The sequence below is a fragment of the Callithrix jacchus genome, chromosome 9, assembly GCF_049354715.1.
Source record: "Callithrix jacchus isolate 240 chromosome 9, calJac240_pri, whole genome shotgun sequence".
In the NCBI taxonomy this organism is placed as follows: Eukaryota; Metazoa; Chordata; class Mammalia; order Primates; family Cebidae; genus Callithrix; species Callithrix jacchus.
The window spans coordinates 124,549,686-124,567,203 of record NC_133510.1 but is presented as its reverse complement, the minus strand read 5'-3'; the positions used below and the strand labels follow the sequence as shown (position 1 = coordinate 124,567,203).

Sequence of the window (17,518 nt, the reverse complement as noted above, 5' to 3'; positions counted from 1 at the left end):
TTCTTGTAGACACAGGGTCTTACCATGTTGTCCAGGCTGGTCTTAAACTTCTGGGTTCAAGCAATCCTCCCCTCCTTGGCCTCCCAAGTGCTGGGACTAGAGGCATACGCCATTGTGCATAGCCTTGGGTAGTTTCTTTTTCTTTTTTCTTTTTTTTTGAAATGGAGTCTTGCTCTGTCATCCAGGCTGCAGTGCAGTGGCACAATCTCGGTTCACCACAACCTCTGCCTCCCAGGATCAAATGATTCTCCTGCCTCAGCCTACTGAGTAGCTGGAATTACAGGTGCCTGCCACCACGCCTGGCTAATTTTTATATTTTTAGTAGAGACAGGGTTTTACCATGTTAGCCAGGCTATTCTTGAACTCCTGACCTCATAATCTGCCCATTTTGGCCTCCCAAAGTGTAGGGATTACAGGTGTGCACCACTGCGCCTGCAAAGTGGCTTATGCTGTGCATATCCAGTCAGTTGTTACCATCTAGGAATAAATCAAGTTACCACATTTTCTAATTTTTTTAAGTGAAGCTGGAAATGTAGTTCTTTGTTGGCAATATCCTGATTTTTAAGTGTTAGTAAACACTATGCAAGGCACATGGCACATAAAATGTATCTAATGAGCCACATTTAGTTTGGACTGCAACTTCAGTTTACATCTTCTGGTCTAGAAATTCATCCCTTTTGGTCCCCAGCATCTAGAACAGTGCCTTAAATATAGTAGGAGCTTAGCACAGAGTTATTAATAAATGAATCAATGGCTTGAAAGTCTTACCAATTTAGAGTAAAATTGTTATTTAGAATTTTGTAAAATTACTTTCTTCTTTCCATTAATTAAGTGTTCCTACTCAGGATTTTAAGGTTGAATAGTAGTTTATTCCATAAAGACCTTTTGTCAAATCTTATTTATGGTATACCCATACGCAAAAATATCCTGAGAGCTGTGAGATTGTAAGTATGCTTTTTCATTAATGAAGTGAGGCATAAAAATAAACCAAGGCATGGCCAGGCGCCGTGGCTCATGCCTGTAATCCTAGCACTTTGGGAGGCTGACACATGTGGATCATGAGGTCAGGAGTTCGAGACCAGCCTGGCCAACATAATGAAATCCCGTTTTTACTAAAATTACAAAAAAAATTAGCCAGGTGTGATGGTGGGCACCTCTAATCCCAGCTACTCAGGAGGCTGAGGCAGGAGAATTGCTTAAACCTGGGAGACATAGGTTGCAGTGAGCTGAGATTGTGTCATTGTACTCCAGCCCAGGCGACAATGAGAGACTCCATCTCAAAAAATAAACAAACCAAGGAAAAGAAAGAGGTTAAGTATTAAATTTTTGACAAAACCCAGCTTCTCCTGTCACAAATAAAAGACAGTTACATAATAATTTGTATGGTAACTAAAACATACAGGGTTCTCAAGCTAGAAAACTTAGCTTGTATTTCAATAGATCAATGTCTTCTTTTTGTTTTTGTGAACTAATACTGCATATTCATTCATTATTCACTAAACAAATAGCGGTTGAGAAAACAAAAACCAGGTGTGAGGCTGGATGCAGTGGCCCATACCTTTAATCTTAGAAATTTGGGAGGCTGAGGCAGGAGGATTGCTTGAGTCTAGGAGTTTGAGATCAGCTTGGACAACACAGTGAGACCTCATGTCTACAAAAAATTAAAAATTAGTCATGTGGCCAGGCGCAGTGGCTCATGCCTGTAATCTCAGCACTTTGGGAGGCTAATGTGGGCGGATCACCTGAGGTCAGGAGTTCTGGACCAGCCAGTTCTGGCAACATGGTGAAACCCCATCTCTGCTAAAAATACAAAAATTAGCCAGGTGTGGTGGCACGCACCTGTAATCCCAGATACTTGGGAGGCTGAGGCAGGAGAATTGCTTGAACCTGGGAGGCAGAGGTTGTAGTTGGCGCCACAGCACTCCGGCTTGGACTCTGTCTCAGATTAAAAACAAAAAAGCCATGCATGGTGGCGTAAGCCTTTAGTCTCAGCTACTCGTGAGGCTGAGGTGGGAGGATTGCTGGAGCCTGGCATTCCTGGAGGCCAGGGAGGCTCCTTCCCTGCTCATTTCTAATTACCTGTTGTAACTAGAGGTTGAGGTTGAGGTTGCAGTTAGCTGTGAGAGCGCCACTGCAGTCCAGTGTGGGTGACAGAATGAGAGAGAGAAAGTATAACTGAAACAAACATAAAAACGGGCACAGGACACAGTGTGTTCATGTGGGTAGCCAAAGTTGAATGGTAAGTGGTTTTTTTTTTTTTTCAAGGGATATAAAGACTAATAGGGATACCAGATCACTAATAATAATTCAGGGTATAGAGAACTAAGTTTTTGGGGGGACGTACAGATGAACGGAAGGAGAATCGTGAAAAATCAGGTAGAAAATATTGGCTGGGGATTGATTTTGGAGGGCTCTGAAATGCAGAGTATAGATTTTATAGTTTATTAGGTAGGAAACTGACTCACCACAGGGACCTGATAATGTTTATCTTCTCTTTCACATAAGGGTACTTGACCACTGGCAACCTGATCTGGCTGCCTGCAAATGGCATTTGTAAAACGCTGAAGAAAAATCTCATGTTCCTATCCTTAAAAAGGCAGAGTTAAATGAAACTCCTAAACATTTGAGTTTAAAAGTAACACAGTGAGTTAAATACATACTTTAACGGTGCGAATTTAATTTGGTTACTTTTAAACACAATCATTTAAACATTCAATTTTAACTCCAATTCAAATTACATGAATAAGCCAGGCGCGCTGCGTGTAGCCCCAGCTTCTCGGGAGGCTGAGGCGGGAGGATGGCTTGAGCCCAGGATTTCGGAGGGTGCAGTGCTCTTTGATGGCGCTACGCTCTTTGATGGGCAGTTAACCACTGCCCGCCAGCCTTGGTAACAGAGCGAGATATCGTCTCAAACAACAAAAACCACCGACAACCACCACCACCACCAACAAACAAAAACAACAAAATCACACAAGGAACTCCTCAGTCCCTTCAGCCCCGACCGCAAGCATCGACTTTCCCTTCCACCTGGTTCCTGTCCACGTCGCCTAGGAACCCGCTCCCACTCGGCAAGAGTTTCTGTAGGGAATCAGTCTTTTGGTGCACCACTAGCTGCACTCCTGCACATTCTGATTGGCTGTGGCCCTCCCATGTGGTCTGGCAGACTGCTTTGATTGGCTAACGGCAAGCCGCGGGCGCGCGGATGCTGTTTCCTGGAATACTAGGCGGGTGGGCGGAGATGTAGACCCGGTAGTGTTGTGCCCTGGGGTGAAAACTGGCGGCTGCGCGCCGCGGGCCCGAGACTTAGTCTCGGGCCGCCATGGCCAGTGTCCACGAGAGCCTCTACTTCAATCCCATGATGACCAACGGGGTGGTGCACGCTAATGTGTTCGGCATCAAGGACTGGGTGACGCCGTATAAGATCGCGGTGCTGGTGCTGCTGAATGAGATGAGCCGCACAGGCGAGGGCGCCGTCAGCCTCTTGGAGCGGCGGAGGCTCAACCAGCTGCTCCTGCCCCTGCTGCAGGTGAGAGGCGCCCGCCGGCTCCCGTTCGTGCAGCGAACTTTTATTGAGCCTCTGTTCTGTGCGGAACCCTGGGCTTGGGAACACGCGGGTCAATCAGATACTCTCCCTGCCTGGAGGAATGTAAAGAAATAAAGATAGCTACTACCGCCAGTTAACAATTACTGAGCGTTTACGGTGGGCCAGACGCTTTACATGCATTTATTTTTTTGCAGGTTCGTGTCTGACTCCAGTATTTATTAGCTGAGAGTTATAGTCTCGGATCCTGTGCCTTCTGTAAAATGGGGCTATACTATATAGCGCTGGAGACACAGGGATAAGTTATACAGGATCCCTATTCTAGAGGACCCTCATAAATAGTAAAATTGGCATAAAACCGGGCCAGGCACGGTGGCTCACGCCTGCCATCCAGCACTTTGGGAGGCTAGGCGGGCAGATCACGAGGTCAGAAGTTTGAGACCGGCCTGACCAACATAGTGAAATCTCGTCTCTACTAAAAATACAAAAAATTAGCTGAGCGTGGTGGTGGGCGCCTGTAATCTAAGCTACTCGGGAGGGTGAGGCAGAATTGCTTGAACCCGGGAGGCGGAGGTTGCAGTGAGCCAAGATCGCACCACTACAATCCACTCCAGCCTAGGTGACAGAGCAAGACTCCGTCTCAAAAAAAAAAGGCATAAAGCCAAGGACGAGCACTGACTGAATACTTACTGTGTGCTAAGCACTTCACTTAAAAACTTTTAAAAAACATTTTTATTATTTTTTTGAGACAGGGCCTTGTTCTGTCGCCCAGTCTGGAGTGCAGTGGTATAATCTCGGCTCACTGCAGCCTCGACCTCCCAGGCTCAAGCGATTCTCCCACCTCAGCCTCCCAAGTAACTGGGAGTACAGGTGTGGGCCATCGTGCCCAGCTACTTTTTTTTGTATTTTTTGTAGAAGCCGGGTTTCTCCATGTTAACCAGGTTGGGTCTTCAGCTCCTGGACTCAAGCGATCCGCCAGCCTGGTTTTCCCAGAGTATTGGGATTACAGGCATGAACCACCACACCTGGCTAATTTTTGTATTTTTAGTAAAGATGGGGTTTCTCTATGTTGGTCAGGCTGGTCTCGAAGTCCCGACCTCGAACTGCCTGGCCCGAGAAACTGTTAGTAGCATGTAGTAAATGCTCAATGTTACTAGTATTTTCATTTTAGTGTGTTCTTACGAGGGCATATACTTTCCCCTATATCGGTTGCGGTTTTTCCATTTATATTCATGATTATGTGATAGATGTCCTTCTCCCCCCATTAGATGGTAATGTCCATGAGGTTAGTACTTAGTCCTGTTTTTGTTTACCTGTACATCCCCAAAGCTTCTTAGAATGCCTGAATAGTTACTTGTAAAATGAATGAAATGCAATAGAGGTGGATGAGTGCACTCTGGTAAATTGAGACGATTTCTTAAAGTGTCAAGCTGTGCCTTGATAAGCATTGCCTGTTGAGTAGTGATGGCAGAAACAGATCTGGGGTCCTGGGCCTCCATGTTATGAGATCTTAATAGGTAAACCTAATAAAATGGGTATCTAGAGTTGCATTTATATTCTTTAGTATAGTTTATAAAGGGTTTAAAGAAATTATCACTTGTATATGTGAGTGGGGGGAATGGGAGGAGGGGAGAACTGAGGACACCATGGTTAGGAGACCTACCCAGTTAAATAAAAGGGGTGTCTTTATAACTTGTAGCTTCCAGTGTTAGCCATGTTTGCTACTATTATAAATGCATTTCCCTCCATTATTAAAAAAAGTTGGCCGGGTGCAGTGGCTCATGCCTGTAATCCAAGCACTTTGGAGGCCAAGTCGGCGGATCACCTGAGGTCAGGAGTTCAAGACCAGCCTGACCAACATGGTGAAACCTTGTCTTAAAAAAAAAAAAAAAAAAAAGGCCAGGTGCAGTGGCTCACACCTATAATCCCAGCACTTTGGGAGGCCGAGGCGGGTGGATCACGAGGTCAAGAGATCGAGACCATCCTGGTCAACAAGGTGAAACCCTGTCTCCTAAAAATACAAAAATTAGCCGGGCATGGTAGTGTGTGCCTGTAGTCCCAGCTACTGGGGAGGCTGAGGCAGGAGAATTGCTTGAATCCAGAAGGCGAAGGTTGCAGTGAGCCGCGATCGTGCCATTGCACTCCAGTCTGGGTAACAACAGCGAAACTCCGTCTCAAAAAAAAAAAAAGTTATAATATTAAAATTTTGATAAATAGAGAGGCCTGGTGCAGTGGCTCACATCTATAATCCCAGCACTTTGGGAGGCCGAGTTGGGCAGATCACTTGAGGTCAGGCATTTGGCCTGGCCAACATGGTGAAACCCCATCTCTACTAAAAAATGCAAAAAAATAAGCTGGGCATCGTGGTGTGCGCCTTTAGTCTCTGCTACTCTGGAGGCTGAGGCAGGAGAATCGTGTGAACCCAGGATGTGGAGGTTGCAGTGAGCCGAGACCACATCACTGCACTCCAGCCTGGGCATCGGTCTTGAAAGAAAGAGAGAAAGAAAGAAAGAAAGAAAGAGAGGAAAAAGGGAAAGGAAGGACAGGAAAGAAAGGAGGAAGAAAGGAGGAAGGAAGGAAGGAAGGAAGGAAGGAAGGGAGGAAGGGAAAGAAAGAGAAACAATGATTCTGGTTTCTTAACTTTCACCTTCCTGCTCATGCTATTTGGAATTCTCCTTTTTAGGTTTTTACCTGGCTAATTACTAGTTATTTCATTTCTTATTTTTAAATTTATTATTATTTTTTAGAGCAGAGGGATCTTGCTTGCCCAGTCGTCTGGGCTGGAGTGTCATGGCGTGATCATAGCTTACGACAGCCTCTACCTCCTGGGCTCAAGCTGTCCTCCTACCTCAGTTTTCTGAGTAACTGGTACTACAGGCACCTGCCAACACACCTAGCTAATTTTTAAATTTTAGTAGAGATGAGGTCTCCCTATGTTGCTCAGACTAATCTTGAACTCCTGGGCTCAAGGGATCCACCTGCCTCACCCAGCCTCCCAAAGTTCTGGGATTACAGGCATGAGCCACCACACCTGGCCCCCTTACTGTATACTCCTAATCAAACTATATGTCGAATTCATCTAGTAGCATTCCAGCCAGACCTCAACTCCTTTACTAACTGTTTGACTTCTTAAATTAGTTAATATTTGGCTGGGTGCCTAGACTTGGGAGGCCGGGATGGGAGGATCACTTGAGCTTAGGAGTTCAAGAACAGCCTGGGCAACATAGGGACACCCTGTGTCTCCAAAAAATTTTTTTTAATTAGCTGGGCCAGGCACAGTGGCTCACGCCTGTAATCCCAACACATCGGGAGGCTAAGGCATGTGGATTACTTGAGGTCAGGGGTTTGAGACCAGACTGACCAACATGGTGAAACCCTGTCTCTACTAAAAATACAAAAAATTAGCCAGGTGTGGTAGCGGTCACCTGTAATCCTAGCTACTCCAGAGGCTGAGGCAGGAGAATCACTTGAACCTGGGAGGTGGAGGTTGCAGTGAGTCAAGATCATGCCATTGCACTCTAGCCTGCGCAATAAGAGCAAAACTCCAATCCCAAAAGTAATAATGATAATAATAATAATAATAATAATAATTAGTTGAGCATGGTGGTGTGTGCTTATATATAAAGTTTTGTTGTAAACAACGTCAAATACAGGAATATAGAACTTGATGGAGTGAAAAGGTATAGTTCTGGCCGGGCGTGGTGGCTCACTCCTGTAATCCCAGCACTTTGGGAGGCCGAGGTTGGTGGATCACGAGGTCAGGACTTTGAGACCAGCCTGGGCAACACAGTGAAACTCCCATCTCTACTAACATATAAAAAATTAGCTGGGCGAGGTGGTGGAAGCCTGTAATCCCAGCTACTTGGGAGGCTGAGGCAGGAGAATCGCTTGAACCTGGGAGTCGGAGTTGCAGTGAGCCGAGATTGTGCCATTATGCTGTAGCCTGGGCGACAGAGCAAGACTCTGTCTCCAAAAAAACAAACAACAACAACAACAACAAAAAAAAAAAAACAAAAAAGAAAAGTTATAATTCTGCATGCCTTCCAATCCTGTTTTCTCTTAGAGATTATCGTTACTGTGAATTTATTTAACTGTTTATTGAGTGCCAGTTTGGAATGTATCTTTCTAGATGCATATGATTATAGGTGTGTATGTGTCTATATAGATGTATACTTCTAATTTCATCTTGCTTTTTTTTATGTAAACACTTCTTTTGTTCTACAGCTTGCTCCTTAAACTTAACAAGTGTTAAAGATCTTTCTGTGTCAGCATGTTTCTTTTTTTGAGACAGTCTCACTCTGTTTCCTAGGCTGGAGTTCAGTGACTCGATCTCGATTCATTGCAACCTCCACCTCCTGGGTTCAAATGATTTTTGTGCCTCAGTCTCCCAATTAGCTGGGATTACAGTAGTGTGCCATAACACCCAGATCCATTTTTGGGTATTTTTAGTAGAGACATGGTTTCACCATGTTGGCCAGGCTGGTCTTGAACTCCTGGCCTCAAGTGATCCATCCGCCTCAGTCTCCCAGAGTGCTGGGGTTGCAGGTGTGAGCCACCGTACCTTGCCCATGTCAGCACTTTTGAATAATCTTTTTTTTTTTTTGAGACAGAGTTTCACTCTGTCACCCTGGCTGGGGTACAATAGCACAATCTCACCATGCTCGGCTAATTTTTACATTTTCAGTAGAGACAGGTTTACTATGTTGACCAGGCTGGTCTTGAACACCTAATCTCAAGTGATCCACCTGTCTTAGCCTCCCAAAGTACTGGTATTATAGACGTGAGCCACTGCAGCCAGCCCTGAATAGTCTTTTTAATGGCTGCACTATACTTCACAGTAAGAAAAGCAACATAATTTAACTCTGTATTATGAATTGAGTCGTTACTGGACTGACAGGCTCTTTTTAGTTTTTCTTCATTTCAAACCAATTTTCATGCCAAAATAACTTCCCTAGAAGTGCAATCGCTGGGTTATCCACATCTAACGTTGGCATATATATAGTCACCTTATTCTCCAAAAAAGATTCAGTATTTAATTTTACATCTCAACTAGACTTTAAGTAGCTGAGGTTGCATGCTCCTTGTGGTACTCCTTTTTTCTTCTTTGAGACGAAGTCTTGCTTTGTTGCCCAGGTTGGAGTGCAGTTGTGCGATGTTGGCTTGCTGCAACCTCTGCCTCCCAGCCTCCCAAGTAGCTGGGACTACAGGCGTGTGCTAGCACATCTGGCTAATTTTTGTGGGTTTTTTTTTTTTTTTTTTGGCTTGTTCAAATTGGAATTCAAACAAGAGGAACATACTGAATTTAGTGGATATGAACCTGAAACCTTTTTTTGAAAGAAAGAAAAAGAGAAAGGGGGAGAGAGAACAGGAGTCTTGTTCTATTGCCCAGGCTGGAATGCAATCTAAAAGTAGGTATTAAAAACCTCTTTTATGCCAATAATTGTGCTTAACAGGGGAGACAGGAAGGAATAAGGAAAGAAAATAACAAACAAACAGCCAACCAATATTTCATTTAAGTCTGTGAAATGCTATGCAAATGCTGAAGAGTGATTTACTTCCAATTATGTGGTCACTTTCAAAATAGGTGTAATGTGATACTGAGAAACATGTATGTTCTGTGGACCTGGGGTCAAGAATTCTATAAATATTCACTGAGTTTACTTGTTCCAGGTCTGAGTTCAAATCATAGATGTTCCTGTTAATTTCTATCTCATTGATCCGTCGAATATTAACAATGTGGTGTCAAAGTCTCCTGCTATTATTGTGCAGGAGTCCGAGTCTCTTTATAAGTCATTAAGAACTTGTCTTATGTATCTGGGTGCCCCTATATTGGGTGCATATATATTTATGATCATTGACTCCTGTTGTTGCATTGATCTTTTTATCATTATGTAATGTCCTTTGTTTCTTTTAGTCTTGGTTACTATTGTAGTCTATTTTGTCAGAGACGAAAGTTACAATTCCTGGGTTTTTTTTGTTTGTTTGTTTTGTTTTTCTCTCCTCTCCATTTGATTGGTGGGTCTTCCTCCAACCTTTTGGTTTGAGTCTTTGTGTCCTTGCTTATGAGATGGATCTGGATACAGTGTGCCGATGTGCTTTGACTTTTTATTCAGTTTGCCTGTCTGTGTCTTTGATTGGGGCATTTAATCCATTTAAATTCAGGATTAATATTGATATTTGTGAGTTTAATATTGTCATTTAATGCTGGCTGGCTACTTTGCCCATTAGTTGATATAAATACTTCATTATGGAGATACCCTTTATCTTTTGGTAAGTTTTTGGGATGACTGATACTGGTTGTTCCTTTCTGTGTGTAGTGCTTCTTTCAGAAGCTCTCGTAAAGCAGGCCTGGTGGTGATGAAATCTCTTGAGTACTTGCTTGTTTGTGAAAAATTTTATTTTTCCTTCATTTATAAAGCTTAGTTTGGCTGGATATGAGATTCTGGGTTGAAAATTCTTTTCTTTGAGGATGTTGAATATTGACCCCTACTCTCTTCTAGCTTGTAGGGTTTCTGCTGAGAGATCTGCTGTGAGTCTGATAGGCTTCCCTTTATGGGTAACCTGACCTTTCTCTCTAGCTGCCCTTAGAATTTTCTCCTTTATTTCAACCCTGGTGAATCTAACAATTAAGTGTCTTGAGGTTGCTCTACTTGAGGAATATCTTTGTGGTGTTCTCTGTATTACCTGGAGTTGAGTATTGTCCCAACTTACTAGGTTGGGAAAGTTTTCCTGAATAATGTCCTGAAGAATCTTTTCCAGCTTGGATTCATTCTCTTCATGACATTCAGATACACCTATCAAACGTAAATTAGGTCTTTTCACATAGTCCCATATTTCTTGGAGACTTTGCTCATTCCTTTTTACTTTTTCTTCTCTAATCTTGTCTTCTCGTTTCATTTCATTAAGTTGGTCTTTGACCTCTGATATCCTTTCTTCTGCTTGATCAATTCGAGTGTTAAAACCTGTGCATACTCGTGGGGTTCTCCTATTGTATTCTTCAGTTTCACTAATTCACTTATATTCCTCTCTAAATTGTCTATTCTCTTTAGGATTTTGTCAAACCTTTTTTCAAGGTTCTTAGTTTCTTTACATTGGGCTAGAACATGTTCTTTTAACTCACAGAAGTTTCTTATTATCCACCTTCTGAAGCCTGATTCTGTTAATGGGATGCACTTGTTCTCCATCAGGCCTTGTTCCCTTTTTGGTGAGGAACTGCGATCCCCTGTAGAGGGAGAGGCATTCTGATTTTGGGTATCCTCAGCCTTTTTACGCTGGTTTCTTCCCGTCATTGTAAATTTATCCACCTGTGGTCTTTGTAATTACCGACTTTCAAATTAGGTCTCTGAGTGGACGTCCAACCTGTTGATTCGCAGTGCTGGAATCTGAGCAACCCACTGCGCCGGCTAAAACAGTGGTGTTAAGATTCATGGTGCTTTTCTGCCGGGGAATCTCTGGTCTGGCTTCCTTCTTGAGTCCCTTTTTCAGTCAGATGAATAGGTGACTGCCTTCCCGGAGGTCCAAATGTTGACCAGAAGGGGACCCAGTCCTGTTTACTCTGCACCAAGAACTGCTGCGCCGGCCACAAGAGTTGCGCTGGCGACCCGTGGGGCTCCTCTGCTGGGAATCTCCTGGTCTGTGAGCAACAAAAAAGTGTGGCATCCTTTCGTTCTTTGCGCTTTCACTGGGAGTTACAATCCTGAGCTGCTAGTAATCAGCCATCTTGGCTCTCTCTCCAATTTTTGTGTTTTTAGTAGAGACAGGGTTTTGCCATGTTGACCAGGTTGGTCTCGAACTCCTGACCTCAGGTGATCTGCCCGCCTCAGCCTCCCAAAGTGTTGGGATTATAGTGTGAGTCACCATGCCCAGCCTCTTGTGGTACTCTTTATGGACTTCAGCACATAGTATGTCTGCCTACCTTACAAGGTTTGGGACAAAATCAAATGAGATTATGTTTGTGAAAAATGGAACTCTTATTGTATAGTGTTTTCCAGTGTACTTTGTATTATCTTATTTAATCTTTGCCCCAAACAAGGGAGATACTGTTATCTCCATTTTATTGATGAAGGAAACTAGGACTCAGAGGTCACAATTTTGCCATGATTACAAAGCTAAGAGGGAAGGATCAGTGGATCCTCAGACTATAGATCCTGTGCTTTTTTTCTATTCTAGACTGACTAAACAAAAATGGTATGCACGTGTGAAATATTACTTTACTGTTTTAGGTAGATAGAAAAATCCCTATGTGCTTATTTGGAGTGATTATTAAAGCAGAGGGGTTGATAAATGAGTTTATGTTTGCAGTTCCTTACCAGTCTACAGCTCTTTAAAATGTATCTGTACCTCCCTATCTCTCCTTTATACAGGGCCCAGATATTACACTGTCAAAACTATACAGGTTAATTGAAGAATCTTGTCCACAGCTGGCAAATTCAGTGCAGATCAGGTAAACTTCATTTTCTTCTTTATATATGAAAAGGTGTCAAGGTAGATCAAAATTACAAAAGGGTATGTGGTAATTAATTCTTTTAAAAATATAACTTTATTAGGGCCAGGCACGGTGGCTCACACCTGTAATCCCAGCACTTTGGGAGGCCAAGGTGGGCGGATCACGAGGTCAGGAGCTCAAGACCAGCCTGACCAACATGGTGAAACCCCATCTCTAAAAAAAAAAAAAATATATATATACACACACACACACACACACACACACACACACACCCCTTTATTATTCTACGTTGTTTTCCCAAGAACCTTTACTTAGTTTTGTTGTTGTTGAAAAATGGATAGCTTTTTTTTTTTTTTTTTGAGACAGGGTCTCACTCTTTGGCCCAGGCTGGAATGCAGTGGTGCAGTCAGGGCTCACTGCAGCCTGGACTTCCCGAGCTCAGGTGATCTTCCCATCTCAGGCTCCCGAGTAGCTGGACTACAAGCATACAGCATGAAACCCGGCTAATTTTTTGTGTTTTTAGTAGAGGTGGGGTTTTTCTGTGTTGACTAGGCTGGCCTTGAACTCCTGGGCTCAAGTGATCCATCTGCCTCTGCCTCCCAAAGTGCTGGGATTACAAGTGTGAGCCGCCATGCCTGACTGAAAAATGGATAACATTAAACATACTGTTTCATAGCTTTTTCCCCAAATTTTATTATTTTTTTATGGATCCATCTTATTCTTTACAATTCTGAATTGCCTGTAAAATACATTATTTGAGATAATTGAGGAATATGAAGCATGGGGAGTTGTTCAAAGGGCCTTTCTAAAATATGCACCTCGATTTTCTCATTCAGAATCAAACTGATGGCTGAAGGCGAGTTGAAGGATATGGAACAATTTTTTGATGACCTTTCAGATTCTTTCTCTGGAACTGAACCAGAGGTTCACAAAACAAGTGTAGTAGGTATGAAACTCTTCCACGAAGAGCAGAGAGTATTTTCATTGAAGTGAGCAGCTTTCTAAGTCATGTCTGTCACTACCCTGCTCTGTCTGTGAACAGAAACCGTGGGGATGTTGGAGGTGTTGCAGTTTGTATTTATTGCCTTGCTGTTTTGATCTATATTTAAATAATTAACTGTGGAAAAGCACCTTCTGTTTTGTCTACAATAGTAAGAGTCAGAGCCTGGTCCTGGGGTTTTTGGGGGTTCCCAGCTCTTTCTCACAGTCCTCTGGATCACTTGCCTGCATGGTCCATCTGTAAGTGAGGGTCACCAGCCCAGACTTATGAAGAGAGGTAAGTAAAAATAACATTATTGATACAGTATGCAAAGTGAGGGCATACATGGTGTTTCTTTGATGCTTTATCCCATGCTCTATCCCTCTGGCTTTTTTTCGTGGTAATTTTTATGTTGTTTGGCATGAGCTATTTCTCTGTCTCTTCCTATGTGCCAGGCTCTGTACGTGTAAGATAGACATGGAATTTCCTCTTACGGAGATCACCTCTGGTGGGGGGAGTCAGATGGTAAAAGTAAACACATAAGTAAGATGATTTCAGATAGTATAACAGCCATGAAGAAAGTAAAGTGGCAGACTTCAGGTGGAGGAGGGGTGGGCGGATTGAGCCCTGAATAAGAAGAAACCAGCTTTGTAAAGGACTGGGGAAGAACGTTCCAGGAGGAGGGCACGGCAGCTGCAAGTGTCTCTTTCTTGCTCTTCTGAAGGAAGGATTGCAGCAAACAGCCTTTGCCCTTGTGGAGCTGCCATTGTGGAGCCTGGATGTCAGTTCATGCCTTCCCCTTGTCTCTGGTCTTATTTTGTAGGTTTGTTTCTGCGTCACATGATCTTGGCCTACAGTAAGCTTTCTTTCAGCCAAGTGTTTAAACTGTACACGGCCCTTCAGCAGTACTTCCAGAACGGTGAGAAGAAGACAGTGGAGGATGCTGATATGGAACTGACCGGTAGAGATGAGGGTGAAAGAAAAATGGAAAAAGAGGAACTTGATGTGTCTGTCAGGTAATTTGGGTTTTTCTGTCAGGGATCCTTTTCCTGTGAAATAGTGTAATTTCAAGTATAGTAAGTCCTTATTCAGTTAGAGTTCATGTGCTGGCTCTGCCCTTTCCTCTCCAGATCTGGGAGTTAACTGATAAGGGCTGCATGGGTGGGTCCCTTTCCCTTTGACTTCTGATTGGCCAATGGGAGGCACTGGTGGGAAATCCCCAGGGCCAGGGAGGATGAGGTCGGAGTGTAGATTGATTGGCTCCGTTCCTTGAGGGTCCTGGGGGGCTGGCTGTAGGGTCACAGCTTCTGTCAGGTCACCCTCTCTGTACTCCTTCAGGGGGCTTGGTAACTAGGAGCAAGTGTCTACAGGCCCGAGGTGAAAGGTACCCTACTGTTGTCAGTCCTGGGGACTGTGTTGTCTCTTATGACTTCTCTGTCCTTTCCCTTGCGTTTGTAACTTGATCCTTTGTTAAGCCCTTCTCAGACTACTCAGTTTGAGTGTGTTCTTTGTTTTCTGCTGGGTCCCTGACTGGCATTGTTGGTTACATCAGAGTGAAGTAACAGTTGATGAATTCAGTGAAAATTTATCGAACGCCCTCTGAGGTCTAACCTCTAAGGAAGTTGCTGTGAGGAAGTTGCTCACCTAGTTGGTCAAGCCTAAAACACAGTAGTGTCCTTGATTCCTCCCTGTCCTTCACCCCAGTCCCTCAGCAGATCCGGCCAGTCTTTCCTCCCTGCTGTGTTTGGAACTTGTTCACTTATCTCAGGGCCACTGATCCCCCTGGAGTCTAAGCACCAGATCTCTATCAAATACACTCACCAAATCTGCACTAGCCTAACTTTCTCCTTGACTTAACTCCTGTCTCCTTACGTCTGTTCTTCAGACAGCATCTGGGGAAGCCCCTAAGAATAGTAATCAGATCCCAGCACTCTTCCGCCCAAGCCTTTGGAACCTAGAGAGGAGTCTGAGCTCAGCATGGCCTCAGTGCCTGGATAACTTGGCCCAAGGATCTTCTCTGACCTCTTTCTCTTTACTTCCCCTTCACTCTCAGCATCATGACTACTCTGGCTTTCCTTCAGTTTCTTGCCTAATCCAATCAGTTTCTGCCTTAGGTTGCCTGGAATGCCCTTCCCTGGCTTTTCACCTCGTGTGCTCCCTTTCACCATTCAGATCTCAGCTCAGGTTTCCTCAGACAGGCCTCCTTGACCATGAGGTCGCCCCTATCCCAAATAGTTTCTTTCTTTCTTTCTTTCTTTCCCTCTTTCTTTCTTTCTTTCTTTCTTTCCCTCTTTCTTTCTTTTCTTTTCTTTTCTTTCTTTTCTTTCTTTTTTTTTTTTTTTGTTTTTGAGATGGAGTCCTGCTGTCGCCCAGCCTGGAGTGCAATGGTGTAATCTCGGCTCCTTGCAGCCTCTGCTTCCTGTGTTCAAGCAATTGTCCTGACTCCACCTCCCAAGTAGCCGGGATTACAGGCGCCCACCCCGACACCTAGCTAATTTTTTTGTGTTTTTAATAGAGATGGGGTTTCACCATGTTGGCCAGGCTGGTCTCGAACTCCTGACCTCAGGTAATCCACTTGCCTTGGACTCTCAAAGTGCTGGGATTACAGGCATGAGCCATTGTGCCCAGCCCCAAATACTGTCTATTTCTTTATTCCTCGGTACCTCTCATCACTAAGTAACCTTCTTAATTTACTTGCTTATCTGTTACCTCTGCCTTTTCACCCCTTGAGAGCTAAGACCCTTCTCTGTCTTGTTTCGTCACCTTTCCCCAGTGCTTAGTAGAGTGCCCGACTCATAGAATGTGTTCTGTAACTGAATATTGGATGAATTGCATGCAGGGAATCAATATATAGTCCATCACCCATACTGGTAACTGGCCCAGTAACATACTTTGTATTAACTGTCCTTCCTTTTGCTCTTTCACTTTCTCTTCCTCAACTACTGTTATCTGGGATTGCTTCCAAATAAACTACTCGTACTTGCAGGCAAAAGGATATATATATTTATTCCCTGCTGTCAAAGATCCTGTGGTCTGGTGAGGAAGACTGACAAGTAAACAGATACATTCTTCAGAGCTCTGAGGGAAATAAACCTCACCTGCCCTAAGGAGGTGGATAGGGTGGGCACCTTATTATTTCCTGGGAACTTATAATTTACTGCATTGCAGGCTGTTAGGCTACTGTAATCCCTGGGTTGGGGGTGGGGTGACATTGTGTATAGATGGGGAATGTTTCTTGCACTTTCTATGAGTAGCTTTTTTACTGTTACATGATTTGTTCAGCATATATTGGGAGCAAGAGGATAATAGTACCATTAAGTGCTCCCCAAAACTCATTTCCTTACAAATGCTTCTTGTCTGGTGGAAAGGCAGTATAGTGTGGGGTTAAGAGTTTGGCTCTGCAGCCAGACCCCCAGGTTTGCCTGCTGCTCCTCTGCCTTTGGTCTGTGAGACCTTGGGCAAGTTAGTTACCCCTTCTGTGCTTTGAGCTCTTCATCTGCAAGGTGAGGCTCATGCCACTTCCCCAGAGGGCTTTGAGAATTAAGCGATAAATTCATATAAAGTGCTGAGAACTGTGCCTGGAAACGGTAACTGTTATCGTTCTCTACTTTCTCTTTTAGTTTTCACCTAAGAACTGCTTCTAGGCTATAGTGTAATCTTTTTACTAGCTACTTTATATGCTAAAAGTAGCAAAGTACCACTTCTAAGAAATGTTAAAATTCAGACTTTTCTTATTTGGGTTGGTTTTCTTTTAACTTGATTTATTTAGGTCTAATTCCATCTTTTTATTATCTTATTTTAGAAGTCATTTATGTATAATCCAGTAGATTTACTGTAAAAGTCTATGGTTTCAGAAAACCGTGCACATTTAGGAAACTGAATTTCATCATGAATATTGAAGAAATGTATTCTTTAAATTTACATCTAACTAATGACTATGATTATTTGTCTAAAAAGAAATTACTTTGTTAGAGAACGTTTTTATTTTGCAGGATGTATATTTCTTTCTTTCCTTTCTTTTTTTTTTTTAATTTGAGACATAGTCTCACTCTGTTGCCCGGGCTTCTGTGCGGTGCTGTGGTCATAGCTCGCTGCATTCTTCCTCCAGCTCCTGGGCTCAAGAGATCCTCCTGCTTCAGCCTGTCAAGTAGCTGGGACTACAGGTGTGCCTACCACACTCAGCTATTGTGGGTTTTTTTCTTTCCTTTTCTTTTCTTTTTGTAGAGGCAGGGTCTCACTATGTTGCCTAGGCTCATCTCGAATTCCTGGACTCAAGTGATCCTGACACCTCAGCCTCCCAAAGCGCTGGAGAAGCATTTTCTTTTTGAGACAGGGTCTCACTGTGTCATCCAGGTTAGAGTGCAGTGTTGCTATTATAAGCTCACATGTTTGCAAATATTTTACCTTTTCTCTCTGTTTAGATTGTCTTTTAATACACAACATTTTTTAATTTTATAAAGTTCAGTTTGTCTGTTTTTTGTTGTTATTACCTGTGCCTGTAGTTCTTTTTAAATTTAAATTTTTAAAATGTTTAATAGAGATAGGGTCTTGC

General features: G+C 43.4%; 1 protein-coding gene and 1 long non-coding RNA gene across 6 annotated transcripts in view; one reads left to right on the top strand and one right to left on the bottom strand.

The window, feature by feature from the left end:
- LOC144576537 (uncharacterized) overlaps window positions 1-3,070 on the bottom strand; it is a 44,554-nt gene extending 41,484 nt beyond the window's left edge. For both annotated transcript variants that reach the window (XR_013522169.1, XR_013522170.1), the window contains exon 1: window positions 3,028-3,070. This is a non-coding gene — a long non-coding RNA (uncharacterized LOC144576537). The remainder of the gene's footprint in view (window positions 1-3,027) is intronic.
- Window positions 3,071-3,248: 178 nt separating this feature from the next.
- ANAPC5 (anaphase promoting complex subunit 5) overlaps window positions 3,249-17,518 on the top strand; it is a 46,547-nt gene continuing 32,277 nt past the window's right edge. For all 4 annotated transcript variants that reach the window (XM_078337478.1, XM_009004799.4, XM_078337476.1 and 1 more), the window contains exons 1-4: window positions 3,249-3,526; window positions 11,905-11,984; window positions 12,824-12,933; window positions 13,790-13,982. In XM_078337478.1, coding sequence (XP_078193604.1) covers window positions 3,320-3,526; window positions 11,905-11,984; window positions 12,824-12,933; window positions 13,790-13,982 — 590 coding nt within the window. In that variant the 5' untranslated portion in view covers window positions 3,249-3,319. The remainder of the gene's footprint in view (window positions 3,527-11,904; window positions 11,985-12,823; window positions 12,934-13,789; window positions 13,983-17,518) is intronic.